Below are 14,701 nucleotides of genomic sequence, written 5' to 3'. Positions count from 1 at the left end.
GAGTGGGGCGTGGCCATCCCGGGGGTGGGGCGTGGTCATGACAAGACCGGGCGTCTGACCCGAGGTATAGGTGTGACTGTGACCGGGTCAGCGCCTGGCAGAGGTATGGGATGGGACTTGCCCTATTGCGATGTGATCGGGCGTGACTTGGAGAGCTTGGAAGTAATGTAGGCGTGGAGTGTCTGGGGGCGTGGCTTGGGGTATTGTGCTGCAAACTTCCTATGGTGAGATGTCCATGTGGCTGCCCACCGAGGAACTCTGCACAAAGGTCGTGCCCACAGGGAGCTTTTTCCTCGGAATCGGTGTGCATTCAGAGACCTGAGCAGGTTTTTCTTACTAGGGGGCATTTCTGGGCCTTTATGACTCCTTTCTGTGTATACATGACCCACCTCCCTGCTGGTTACCTCATCCCAGCCTTTCAAACCAAACGTCAGCCTTTCAAACTTCACATGTCCAAAACTGGCCTTGTTGGTCTCTGTCAAACCCACACCTGAATCCAAAGGATGGCGCCTTTGGGGACAGGGACCTAGCTTTTGACAATTCTGCGTGTATTTCAAGACCTATGGCCCGTGAGACCTTTCCTGGACAGCAGAGCTCAGATATACACACAGCTATGTAGAGACACAGACACAGCTTCATCAAGACCACACAGACCAGGGTCATAGAGACATCTTAACTCATGCATCATTTCTGACATGCTTCTGTACTCTTTCTAGCCTCAGATTTATGATTTAAGTGGATTTGATTCATGAAAGTTGGTTTAAGTACACATGTATTCTTGTAGGGACACATGCTTGGGGTGGGGTAATCATATAGGGATGCATAAGTGTGATTAGAGACTCACATTCCATGGCAATCCTCCAACTAGAAACTCTATGGGCTGGACAAGAAGTGCCTGTAGTCAACTCATGTTTTGTCCATTGAAGCACATGTTCAGCCCTGTCCCATCAGAGAAGACAGAGTCACATACTGTCTGAGAAGCTCCTCTGAGGGGTGGTGCGTGATGGGCATCCTGATAGGTTGGGTGGGTTGTGGATCGAGGTAGGCCCGTTTCTCATCAGCAGGAGTACCTGCAATATCTCAAGATTGATGGGGGTCCATCCACCTTGATCAGAGGTCAATATAGGCACAGCCCAAGGCTGGTGGCATCCAGTGTGAACATCTTGTGGTTTTGATTGGCATGCTTAGTATGATAGCTGCATCCAGTAGTTATGTTTTCTATTCTCAGCACCAAGAAGGACCGGCTGCCTCAGGAGGCACAGAGGTCATGGCTAAGGACTGTGGTCTTTGGAGTTGGCCTTGCTCTGATCACATTCCTGTTCTGGAGTAGTCTGGGGATGGATGATGATGTTGCTGAAGTCTTGGCCCATCATGGTGAGGTCCTGGAAGGCAGGTTCATTGAGGTTCCCTGCTCTGAGGACTATGATGGTCACCGGAGATTTGAAGGTATGTGCCACAGGCTTCTCAAGAAAGAGTAACTAACTGGTAGGAAAAAAAGCAAAACAAAATGTGCGCGTGCGCGCGCGCACACACGCACACACACACACACACACACACACACACACACACATACACAAAACGTGACAGAAATTCAACATTGCTTTTTGCTACAACTGGAATCAGTTGAAAATGGTATATTTGGGCAGAGACAAACTTTCCCATCTAGCTAGGCAAGCCCACACTGGTTTGGAGGGTAAAGATGTTTCAGGGTCAGTCTCCAATGCCACTCCAATGTAGACAGCATCTTAGCAAGCTTCTGTGTCTAGAGGCTGCATGCAGCTGAGTAACAGGGTTAGGAAGGTGAGAAAGGGTCAGAAAGATGGCTTGGCAGATAAAAATATATAATAACAAGCCAGATGACCTGAGTTCAATATCCTGAACCCATGTGGTAGAAGAGAAGCAGCTCCCATAAGTAGTTGAGTAAATAGAACCAACTCTGACCTCTATACATGTCATGTATTCACACACATAAAATAATGAATGTAAAAGCAAGTTCTAGGAAGATGAGGTTGATAAGTGAGAAACCAAAAAGGTGATAAGGAATGCCCAGAAAATGTGATAAGAATGTTATCCCAAGTCACAGCTCTGCAGCTCCACTGATGGCACTGAGGGAGGAACAGCCAGGTTGGAGCCCTAGGGAAATAGAGGAGGAGCCACAGGGTGCTGAGAACAGTCAGCACCCTGGAGAGCATGCACCCTTGGGCTGCTATTTTCCTGAACATTCCGTACCACCCAGATACATTCTATTTCTGAAATGTAGCATTTGGGCATTGTAGGCAGGACTTTTCTTTCCTATCTGCCAGTTTCCAAATAACCAACACAGAGACTCAATATTAAATATAAATGCTTGATCGATAGATTAGGCTTGTTACTAGCTAACTCTTATAAGTTAAATTAATCCATTTCTATTAATCTATGTGTTGCCACACGCTCGTGGCTTTACCTGTCCTCCAGCATGTCTTGCTCCTTCTGCCTCTCCTGGTGACTCCCCTGACTCCACCCTTCTTCTTCCTAGTGTCCTCAGTCTGGTTTTTCCTAACCTTATCCTGTCCAGCTATTGACCAGTCAGCTTCTTTATTAAACCAATCACAGTGTAATTTACACAGTATACAGAGGATTATTCCACAGTAGGGCCTGGCTCTAAATAAACCAAAAGGATGGTGTAGTTTTTTTTTTTTTTTTTTTTTTTTTAACGCTTTGCTTTTTGGGGGACTGCCACCCAGCTCCAAATAAATACATGAAGACTTATTCTTACTTTTGAATGCCTGGCCTTGGCTTGGCTTATTTCTAACCATTTTTCTTTCTTTCTTTTTTTAAATAATTTATTTATTTGTATTTTATGTGTTGGTGTTTTGCCTGAATGTATGTCTGTGTGAGGGTGTGGGATCCCCTGAAACAGGAGTTAGACAGTTGTGAGCTGCCATGTGGGTGCTGGGAATTGAACCTGGGTCCTCTGCAAGAGCAGTCAGTTTTCTTAACTGCTGAGCCATCTCTCCAGCCCCCTAACCATTTTTCTTAACAATTAACATTTCTCTTCTTCTGCATTTTGCCTCTGGGCTTTCACCTTTCTCTATTTTATATACCTTGCTTTCCTTCTTACTCCGTGGCTGACCGTGTGCTGGGTGACTGGTCCCTGGTTTTCTCCTCAACTCCTCTTTCTCTCTCTCCTCTTCCTTTCTGTGGGGCATTTACCCACCAACCCCACAGTTCCCCAGAGTTTTCTTGAGTGTGAGCAACAGGAAATATTAGATAGAAGAATTTATTGTGGAGAATCTTGCAGAGATAAACAGAAAATAAAGGATAGCCTCAAGAGGCCTGCAACCTTTTCCAAGGGCCCGACTGTCTCTGCCCCAGGTTATTTATAGAGACGCCAAGGGGTGGAGCAAAAGACCTCCTCCCCCAGCACAGCCAAGTGCAGACCATCTCAGACACCTGCACTCAGGCCTGTGGACCTAATCATCCTCTATGCAGACCTGCTGGGTAAAGCCACAAGGAACCCGAAAACAGGCTCCCACAGTTCCCCCTTTCTTTTTTTTTTTTTCAACTTTTTTTTGTTGTTATTGTTGGTTTTTCGAGACAGGGTTTCTCTGTGTAGCTTTGTGCCTTTCCTGGAACTAACTTGGTAGTCCAGGCTGGCCTCGAACTCACAGAGATCCGCCTGGCTCTGCCTCCCGAGTGCTGGGATTAAAGGCGTGCGCCACCACTGCCTCCCCCCCCTTTCTTAATATATAAAAAATAACTATTAATGACTTACAGCAATCTCTGTAGCTGTTACACCTCCCATTATGGGAGTAAAGGATGAAAAAGATGGCATTTCTCTTTTGAATTAGGTCCAAGGTGACTACAGCAGTCTTAGCTGCCTCAAGCTCTATCTAAACTAAAAACTCTTAAGGCAACTACAAACTTAAAGAATCCCTTAGCTTCATCATTACCATTAACAGGTTAACATAAATATTGCTACACATAGTCACAGTTCTCCCAATCTTACAACACAAAGCAAACTCTTAACAGAACCATTTGAATTAGCATATATGGTGCTATATATAGTTAACAATTTTCTCCATCTTACAACTTTAACTCAATCATTTGAATTTTCTTGCTAACAGAGGAAAAACTTCGATGTATTCACAAACTTAAATATTTCCTTAACTCCACAAAACCAGGGTGTATTAATACCAATAAGTTAAACATAATTTCTGCAAACATATTTCAACCTTAATTCACATAACCCCTCCTTTTCTTTATAATTTTTTAAACAAAATCTCAACCTAGTTAGAATAATCCCAAACTTATACAATTCCTACAAACCCATATTGAAAAGCAATGTTCTCAATCTAACCATTAATACTTTGAAAACTTTTAGCAAAACATCCAAAAGCAGGTTCTTAATAAAACTCTTTACACTTTAAAAGTAGTCTCTTAGTATATGCCCCATTTGCATTTCTTACTAACAAAACATGACATTAATCCACTGAAACAATTTTTGAAATTAGAATAAGGAATATTAACTCTCCCTTTTCTTTATAATTTTTTAAGCAAAATCTCAAGCCTAGTTAGAAAACCCAAACTTTTCCATTTAAACAGTTCCATTTGTAACACAAAACCAGTTCTGCACGGAATTCCATTTTTACATAAACAGTTCCACAAAACAATTGCATTTTTGACACAGAATACATGAATCACCAGCATATATGCATACATAAAACTGCATCTTGAATCAAGGTAGAAACAATAAATTTCTTCATTTAAACAGTTCCATTTTTAACCTAATTCCAGCAAACAGTTCCTAGGTCATTACTATAAGTAAACTCAAAATTGTCCCATTGCAATGGAATCTCTATTGTTCATTTCATTTCTTAAGTCCCAAAATTCAAATGATAAATTCTGATACTAGCCTTCCAAATATGAAGAAATCCATAACCAAAATCTTTTTATAGTTTTATCTCATTTTAAGTTCAAAAAGTTCAAACAAGAAATAAATTCTGGTATCAGGCTTTCACTTCCAAATATGAAGAGACGTTTTTCAACCAAAACTTTTTACAGTTAACAATTTTAGTTCAAACAAGCGTCTCTGCAACTTTTGTTCTCACAGGCAGAGACCTTTTTAGGTACAGTAGTATTCTAAACCGCACTGTTTTTGATGTTAGCTCAGGTTTTTCTGTGTTGCGTTGATTTTTTACGGATCTCAGCTGCGGATGCCTTGTTGTGCTGGTTTTGGCGTCCACCATTCTTAGCTTCTTAGCAGCTTCTGGAGCTTTTGAAACCATTCAGATTGCCTACTTTGCAGTCTACTAGGACACTACCTTCTGTGTCTCAGATTCTTTTACCATATAAATTAAGCATAGATTCTCACTCAATATTTACACTTTCACAAACTCACATATAACACGTGCTTAAGCATAAACATTTACACATTTTTACAAACTCACATATAACATATTAACATCTACTTATTTATACTCTTTAAGGAAACTATAGAACTACTTTAGCAAATATATTTCTTATTCTTATATACTTTTTATATTCATTCCATCTTCTTATTTCTTATTTAAACTTATATTTACAACTAGCATCTTACAAACTTATTACTACATGTCTTAAGACTACCTTAGATACTTCTTGCAAGCTTATATTCTTAAAGGAACTCTATAGATCTATTTTACAAATTTATATAGGGCCTACCATTAGCCTATATCTAATTTAGCAAACACTCAAAGATTTCTTAACACAGAGATCTAACAAGAGAATAATTTCTACAAACTCACATATCTTATTTTCATCTTTTTCTACTTCTTACTCGTAATTATCATCACTATCTCTATTAGACTCTTAACTAGACAGGAAGTTAGAAAATTGAAGTGTTTTTCATTTCTGTCTAGTTGCCTTACTTTTTTTCTACATGATCTTACACTTCTAAGTTTTTCCTACACTATATTACTACCCTATACCTTATACTTATTTTTCACAGATAGAAATTGAGAAAAGGGATAGAAGATAAAAAATTTTGACAGAAGAGAATTTTGCGCTGCAGCATTGGACATCCTTCCAGTCTGCTTTCCTTTTCTCTTGAGGATAAAACCCCTGCCCCTCAATAATAAATATATATATATATTTTCCACAACACTGGCATGCCTTTCCACTGGCAGGGCTGACCCACACTTTCACCAAAAACTCTGTAATAAAACTATTATTTTCCTTTATCTTTAGTCCCTATTACTTTGTCTTTAGTCCCTGTTCATTTTTCTTTAGTCCCCCCTTTTTTAGTCCCTCCTTTTTTTCTTTAGTCCCCCCTTTTTTTTTTCTTTTTTCTTTAGTCCCTGTTCATGCACCATTCTGTGGGGCATTTACCCACCAACCCCACAGTTCCCCAGAGTTTTCTTGAGTGTGAGCAACAGGAAATATTAGATAGAAGAATTTATTGTGGAGAATCTTGCAGAGATAAACAGAAAATAAAGGATAGCCTCAAGAGGCCTGCAACCTTTTCCAAGGGCCCGACTGTCTCTGCCCCAGGTTATTTATAGAGACGCCAAGGGGTGGAGCAAAAGGCCTTCTCCCCCAGCACAGCCAAGTGCAGACCATCTCAGACACCTGCACTCAGGCCTGTGGACCTAATCATCCTCTATGCAGACCTGCTGGGTAAAGCCAAGAGGAACCCAAAAAGGGCTCCCACACCTTTTTTTTCTTCTCCCTTTTTTTTTTCTTCCGAGACAGTGTTTCTCTGTGTAGCTTTGGAGCCTGTGCTGGATCTCGATCTGTAGACCAGGCTGGCCTCGAACTCACAGAGATCTGCCTGACGCTGCCTCCCAAGTGCTGGGATTAAAGGTGTGCGCCACTGCCACCCAGCCTTCCCTTCATGCTTTATTTATTCTCTCTGCCTGCAAGCCCTGCCTATCCCTATCCTGGCTAGCTGTTGGCTATTCAGCTCTTTATTAGACCATCAGGTGTTTTGGGAATGCAAAGTAACAGTTTTATAGAATTAAACAAATACAATGTAAAAGAATGCAACACATCTTTGCATCATTAAACAAATATTCCACAGTATAAACAAATGTAACACATCTTAAACTAATATTCCACAACAGGATGGTTTACTTTTTATTCAAAATAATGTTTTGGACTCCAGTGAAGAAAAGAATCTGTGTTCTTCCACAAAGGGGCACTGTTGTCATGCACAAGACTTAGCACTTAGCCACATGGGAGATGGCAGGGGAGCACTTTGTGGACTGGGTGGCCAAGGACAAAGGTTCATCATTTTCCTCTTCAGTAGTCAGTAAAATAAACATGTTCCTGTTGTGTTGGATGATCTGTCCTAGGACTTTTTCCTTCAAACATCTTAATTTATCACACACACACACACACACACACACACACACACACACACACACACACACCAAACTATAAATGGCAGTTTCCCAGCCAGAGTTTGCATATCTTGCAGGAAGAGTCCCCAGAGTCTACAGTCCCATTTCATCAGTAAGAGCGTTACACAGCTCACTTGGGCCAAGGGAACTGACCACCCTTTGCTGCCAGAATACAGGAACTGGTTGTTTGCTGAGTTTGCCTCTGATGCTCTACTCCATCTTGGCCATCTCTCCCACAACCCTGAACCCCATCGCACTCACCCTCTCTCCATCTAAGCTGCTTCTGACTTCCTTCCTCTCAGTGTCTGCATGACACCAAGGTGGAAGGAGATACAGAGGAGTATGGCAGGCAGGTGCTGTGGTCCTGGGGAGGGATAGTGATCAGAATAACAGGTTCAGCTTGGGTTGTGCCAGAACTTTCTAATGAGTATTTAAGAGTGTTCAAACCAGCAAGGAAGATAAGGAATGTTGCCAAACTGTTAATGTGCTAGCATAGGCCTGTAATTTCAGAACTAGGAGACTGAGGCATGAAGTTCTTAAATTTTGAGGCAGCCTCAAATACATAGTGAGACCATATATCCAACAAACAAGACAAAGCAAAACCAAAATGTCAGTGCAATGCCTGGAGGCTTCCTTGTTTTCCCAGGGTTTGGCAACAATGACTGGTGTTAGAATCAGCTTATCCAGTGTAGGTATGTGGGAAACCTAGGACACCTGGGGAGGAGGGGGTATGAGCTCTGAGGTTGTGCACAGGGCACAGTTCTGGTGAAAAGTTACCATTGTTTATCTGAAGTTGACTTTTAACTAGGTGTACTAGCCAAAGTGGCCCCCTAGTCATGGTGGAGGGCCTTGCCAGCTCAACCATGATCTTGGGGCGGTGGCTTTGGTAGTCAGCATTTCCCATTGACTCTCACCCTCCAGGCTGTACTCCCAGGAAGTGTGGCAGAGGTGTCACTGACATGGTGATTACCAGGGAGGAGGCGGAGCAGATTCGCAGGTACTTATGCATCTCTGTACTTTGCTTAGGGCATCCATGGGTATAGCAGTGAATGGGGAGTGAGCCAGGGCAGCAACAAAGTAGAGAGAACTCTTATAGTTCCGTTGATCATCCCCAAGGCTTTGGGGGTGAGAGGGCAGGCTTCCTGTTTCCTGCTTCATTTAAGGAAATGCTGTGACCTTAGCAATGTTTTTGCTGATTGAGTAGTCTAGAGCCCAGCCTCCCCTCCAGGAAGCTTACTATGCTATGGAAACAAGGCCTCCAGCCTCAGCTGACAATCACTAGATAATATTTCACCTCTCTGTGGTTCATGAATGCTAGCTCAGAAGCAGCTGGTGCTGGAGTTTTCTTTGTGAGGATTTTTAAAACAAGATCTTAAAAAGAAGGATTTAGTTTTCTGACTAGCTGTTTGGACTCAACATGTGGCCCTTCATTTGGCCCTTGAGTCCCATTCACCTCCATCCTCATGCTGGTTCTGCTACAATGCCCAGCAGGGAGTCTGTTCTCTGTCTCCTTCTTCCCACCCTCATCCTATATCTCTGCCATACCTGAGTATTATTAATGCTTTACTGAGGGGTGAGTGTTCCCATCAAAGCTCTTCAGTAAGGTAGTCCTCTTACTGGCATGGTTCTTATACAGTCTGAGCTGTGATTACCAAAATCTCCATCAACCTGGAACCTGTCAGGTCACAGACAAACGAAGAGGTACCTTTGCTATGGTCAGAAATTAGGCCAGTGGTTTCCAAGCAGGCCATGTGTCAGTAGCAAGAGGATGATGTTTCCTCAGCTTTGAAAGCTACAGTTTTGAGTTTCCATCATAAATGTTAAACTGGCAGAACCTATAAACAAGGCGCTATTACACTGATTGATGTTTTGCCTATATACTTTATGGATAATGCTGTCAACCAAATTCTGACTTAAAGGTATTTTCTCACCCACAGAATAGCAGAGAAGGGACTCTCTCTAGGCGGATCAGATGGAGGGGTGAGTTGACATGGTTCCTGTTCCCATTTTCTTGATACATTTTAAGTTTGCTCTCCTTGGAAGGGAAGGAGAAAGTGTTGGACACACAGGGTCCCCTCTGTTCCCCACCACAGGCAAGGGCTGGTATGTCCATGGTGTTTCTCAGACAGTGGCTGGTGTTCCTTCCGCCTACTGAGCATAAAATAAATCCCTCTTGGGGAGAGTGTGTGTTAAGTCACACATGGCCACCTCTTCAGGCTGTCATAGGCTGCCTGTCTTCAGGTCACACTGGCACTTTAGACACTCTGGAGAGGGACAGGGAGGGTTGGGGAGGGGTGGGAGAAAGGGAGAGGGAACTGACAAAGGAGTCAGAAGCCTGGTAGCCAGGTGGTTGCTGGGAAAGGCAAAGCCCCTTAAGATGCTTAGATGGATCTCACTGCAAGAGTCCAGCAGAGGCCTGTCATCCTTTGCACAGGGTAGATCATACAAGGAATAGGATGGTGTGTCCACATGGAACCTATGATATAATTTGGAAATGGGATTTTTGTAGTTGTAATTGAGGGAAAGTCCTTATCAGGTTCCCCAAGTCCAAGCACAGGTGTCTGTCTAAGAGAGAGCCAAAGGAAAATTTAAAGAGAGGAGAAAGCCTATGTGTGGATGGATGGAGGTAGAAAGTGGGGTGATGTGGCTACAAACCAAAGAAAGCCAGTGGCCACAGATGCTGGAGGACAAGAAAGGACCATGCCCAAGAGCTTAGGCCACAAACCAGGGAGTGCCCCCAAGCCACCTTGATTCTAGACTTCTGGCCTCAGAGGTAGGAGAATGAACTTGTACAGCTGGAAGTCCTCATTCTGTGTTAGTGCAGCCACAGGAATAAACTGGGCTAGCCACACCTCTGCAAATGGACAGGTGGACAGTGGTCACTGGGACCTTGGTATTGGTGTGGGTTCTCACTTGATTTCTACTTAGTGTGAGGAAATATCTGAGCATGGGTTTCTCTCTGTGTGTATTTTGGCAATTGCTTTGCATTGTAGTCTGTGGTGGGCACAAATCAAGTCTGCAGAGCTAATGTCTTTGGGAAAGTTGACTTTCAGACTTCGCTCTAATTTCAAAGTATTTCTGTAATTGCCCTACTTCACCCATGACTCTCTCTTTAGAGTTCTGAAAATGGAATTCCTTTTATGTTGTTCAGTTTCGCTCAGGGAGATATTTGCTAAAAGGTCAGTGAGTGACCTTTCTCTTACTCCTTCTTCAGCATTTCCTTGAAGGTCACCATAAATAGGCTTGATACCTTTAAGTTCAGTAAACATTGAGTAAGCCCATGTTGTGTTCACACCTTAGCTAAGTAACTGTGAGAATAAGGAAAGGGGCCTGGTGTCTGTTACTACTGGCTATGCATGGGGTAAAATGGTCCATGTTGGTGACTACTTTCCTCCTGGGATGCAGGGAAAGACTCAGAGGTGGGAGGTGAGGATCAGAAAACATTTCTTAAATGTTACCGATGGGTAGTTCCATATAAACTGTTTAACTGGGAGCCCCAAGAACATGCCCACATGCATCTGTGGCCAGCATACACAGAAAAACCCAAAGCTATCACAGGGATAGGCCAGCAGGTTTGGCACATCCATGCAGTGGGATAGCCTCAGTGCTTAGCTGGGATAAACAACATGAGTTATGCTAAAGGAAAGAGCATATCACAGGATCTATCTGCCATTCCTCCACCTCAACAGGACACAGCTAGCTTCCTAAGAAAGTAGATCCTGAGGTAGGTGTCCAGGATGGGCTAGCAGAGAGCAGAGAGGGATCACAAAAGGGTGTGGCTGGTGTACATGCAGAAGTGTACACTTATGCAGAAACTAGTCACATTGCACACTTCACACAGACAGAATTGTGTGGTAATTTTTACCTTGACAGACCTAGTGGAGGGAAGGAAAGCGGGAGCCAATAGGGTGGACTGTGACTCACCATAATTCCCAGATGTGTCTAGGGACTGTTTCTGAAAGTGTTAGGGCAAAAAGTTTGGTTTCCTTTTTTGGACAGCAGAAAGAGACACTTCTGTCCAGGCAGACAGTGCACAAAGCAGGGCTTTAAGATGCCAGAAGTAGAGTGTTTATACAATGGATTGTGGTAACTGGGGCTCAACTTGGCTGTTAAAGCAACCATCACTTGTTTTCTTTTTCAGGCATCTATACTGGACTTGCACTCTGGGGCCCTGTCTGTTGGGAAGCATTTTGTGAACCTGTACAGGTGAGAGGCTGGAGGAAGTGGAAGAGGCAGGATGCAGGTGGGTGCCCGGCAGCTGCATGGATGTTCTTCAAGGGCTAGAGAGAGGTCTAAGAGAGTTCTCATCCTCATTGTCATTGTTCTGTCAACTATTGATGTCCCTTCCTCCCTCAATCTTCCTTTCTTCTTCTCCATCCTTCTCACTTTCTGTCCTTTTTCTTCTCTGTAACATAGTTATCATTGTAGAAATGGAATAACTCTCATGATATGACAGCTCTGCTTTTAGAGACTTGCTGGTTAGCTTGAGGAAAGACTGATTAAAGGAAACAAGGAAGCTGGGTGTGGTGGTTTATACCTGTCATCTGAAGCAGGAGGATTATCCCAAGTTGAAGATCAGCCTGAGCTACAGAGTGAGACCCTGTTTTTTTTTTTTTTTTTTTTTTTTTTTAAGGCAAGGAAAAGATTAGTAACATGCTATATCTGCTAATGTTATTCATTATTTCACAGATACTTTGGGGATAAAGTACAAAATATCTTCTCTGAGGAGGACTTCCAGTTATATAGGTAAGGAAGATAAAGATTGGCTCTCTGATGTCCTGTCATATCAGGCCAGGGTAATGGCTCCTGTATGAGGGATTGAGACCTATGAATGTAGACGAAGTTCAGCTTGTCTCTGGATAGACAGGCAGCTCCCCTAATACTGTCTAAGCCCTCTTGGTCCCGTAGTAAACATATCCTGCTACTGGTCACAGCCTAGCACCTGTCACATGATTCTTGCTCAGTCCTCTCCCAGAGTCATCTTGCCTATCTGGGGAATTTTTTTTTAATTAAAGCTTCTATTTAAAGGTTATTAAGATGTGTATTACAGGGAGCTGGAGAGACGGCTTAGCCATTAAGAGAACTGGTTGCTCTTCTAGAGAACTCTGTAGATGGACTTTTCTTTCCTTCCTTCCAGTTTCCAAATAACTGACACGGAGACTTAATATTAATTATAATACTTGGCCAGTAACTCAGGCTTATTACTAACTAGCTCTTACAACTTAAATTAACCCATTTCTATTAATCTACATATTGCTATGTGGCACGTGGCTTTACCTGTCCTCCGGCATGTCTTGCTCCCTCTATGTCTCCTCTGACTCCACCCTTGTTCTTCCCAGAATTCTCCTAGTCTGGCTCTCCTGCCCAATCTCTCCTGCCCCAGCTATAGGCCAGTTAACTCTTTATTAACCAATGAGAGTAATACATATTTACAGTGTACAAAGATTGTTTTACAGCAGGACCCAGGTTCAATTCTCAGACCCCACATGGCAGCTCATGACTGTCTGTAACTCCAGTTCCAGAGAATCTGACACCCTCACACAGACATGCATGCAGGCAAGACACAGGTGCACATGAAATAAAAATAAATAAAGTTATTAAAAAAGAATAAGTGTTATAGCATAGGAAATAGTCCAGGGAGATTATCTACACTATCTCTTTAGTTAGTCTTGTTACTAATGTTGCCTAACTGCAGTATGACGTCACTCACCAGAAAGGGCACTAGTACAGCACTCTGATCTTGTTCAGAATTTCAGGCTTTACCTGTAACCATGTGTGAGCATGTGTGTGTTGAATTTTATCACCTACTAGATTGTGTTGAACCAGCCAAGACACTGAACATGGCATCAGAGCACCAAGTTCCTGCTGTCCTTTGTAGCCTTGTGCCTACCCATCTCTGATGATCAGAAATCACCCTTGTTATGTTCCCAGGGAAATAGCTGCTGAACAAAGCCTATGTTCTGGTCCAGAGAGCAGGCGAAGGGCTTGATTAACTCTGCATACCTGGCAGTAGAAACAGCAGGTCATCACTTAGTGCACAATACATTTGTCATCCTTGAAGTTCGCTGTTGCAGGTGGAATGGAGCCATCAGGAGCTTTGCAGCAACTTTTGAGGGTCTCACCTTGCATGTAGCTCCACTCTGTGGTACTCTCAAGACGTGGGACCTAGCCCATAACTGTCCCCAGCTGACCAGTTGTGCTCGTAGCCCTCACTAGTTTATGTTTGTTCCTAGTATGTACACACTGGCTTAAATAGAAAGGGTCTGTGATATTTTAACATTGTGAGTTCCACAATTTATAAGATTAAAAAAAAATTCTGCGTGGTGGTGTCCCATGCTTTTAATTTCAGCACTCAGGAGGCAGCAACAGACAAATCTCTGAGTTCAAGGCCAGCCTGGTCTACAGAGCAAGTTCCAGGATGGCCAGGGCTGTACAGTGAAACCTTGTCTCAAAAAAACCAAAACCAAATCAAACCAAACCAAAACAACAGCAAAACCAATCCTTCCAAAAAACAAAACACAAACCAAAATATCTAACGCGACAGGAAAACAAAATTGAGCTATATGTTCTTCTTGAGCATCATGGACACAGACCTTCTTGAACTACAGAGAGCAGAGAGTACCTTCTACAAGGTCTTCCCTCCACACATGGAATCTAGGCAAGTGTGGACTCCTGGACAACCAGGAGTCAGCACAGTGGAACACAAAACTTGTGTTTCTGGGTGACAATCAAGGTGACTATCCCAACAGCAAGCATGAAGATCATTGCAGCCACAGGAATGCTCCTTATAGACATTGCTACTTGGAGATGGTATACAAGGGAATTAAAGGTGGAAAACACTAAATACTTATTTTATCCAAATATCTGCTGTTTTCTGTTCGGTTTAGGAGTTAAGTGGAGATTTGCAATTAGGAGGAAAAGTGAAAGGAATATCCCAATCAGTTTCACTCTAAAAAACATTTAAAATAATTAAAATTTCCAAAAATATCAGACTGATCCATTGTGTCCTCTTCAGGGATGTGCGGCAGAAGGTCCAGCTCACCATTGCTGAAGCCTTTGGCATCAGCTCATCCTTGTTGTATCTGACAAAGCCCACATTCTTCTCCCGAATAAATAGCACAGAAGCCCAGACAGCTCATGATGAGTATTGGCATGCACATGTGGACAAGGTAAGCATTTGGTAAGTGGGTTCTTTCTCTTGTCTGTGACTAGAATTCTAGGCATCTGCTCTGCAACGTCTCTCTGCTCTATTTTAGACTTCTTTTTCTGGGGTTCTAGGGTGCACTCTAAGTTAGCTGATTCACTTGAGGAAATAGAATTAGTTTTCGTGGGTGTCGAGG

At 42.9% G+C, this 14,701-nt stretch overlaps 1 protein-coding gene across 3 annotated transcripts in view; it reads left to right on the top strand.

Moving 5' to 3' along the window:
- Window positions 1–14,701, top strand: part of Ogfod3 (2-oxoglutarate and iron dependent oxygenase domain containing 3) — a 32,155-nt gene that overhangs the window by 280 nt on the left and 17,174 nt on the right. For 2 of the 3 annotated variants that reach the window (XM_028884958.2, XM_037201272.1), the window contains exons 2-7: window positions 1,229–1,446; window positions 8,283–8,358; window positions 9,299–9,341; window positions 11,503–11,567; window positions 12,051–12,107; window positions 14,377–14,530. In XM_028884958.2, the coding sequence (XP_028740791.1) occupies window positions 1,229–1,446; window positions 8,283–8,358; window positions 9,299–9,341; window positions 11,503–11,567; window positions 12,051–12,107; window positions 14,377–14,530 (613 nt within the window). Of the gene's footprint in view, window positions 1–20; window positions 104–1,228; window positions 1,447–8,282; window positions 8,359–9,298; window positions 9,342–11,502; window positions 11,568–12,050; window positions 12,108–14,376; window positions 14,531–14,701 lie in introns of those variants that run through there. The other variant, XM_037201273.1, reaches the window with a different exon arrangement.

This window comes from Peromyscus leucopus, chromosome 8b (assembly GCF_004664715.2).
Source record: "Peromyscus leucopus breed LL Stock chromosome 8b, UCI_PerLeu_2.1, whole genome shotgun sequence".
In the NCBI taxonomy this organism is placed as follows: Eukaryota; Metazoa; Chordata; class Mammalia; order Rodentia; family Cricetidae; genus Peromyscus; species Peromyscus leucopus.
The sequence above is the reverse complement of the archived record's forward strand: the minus strand, read 5'-3'. Positions and strand labels throughout refer to the sequence as shown.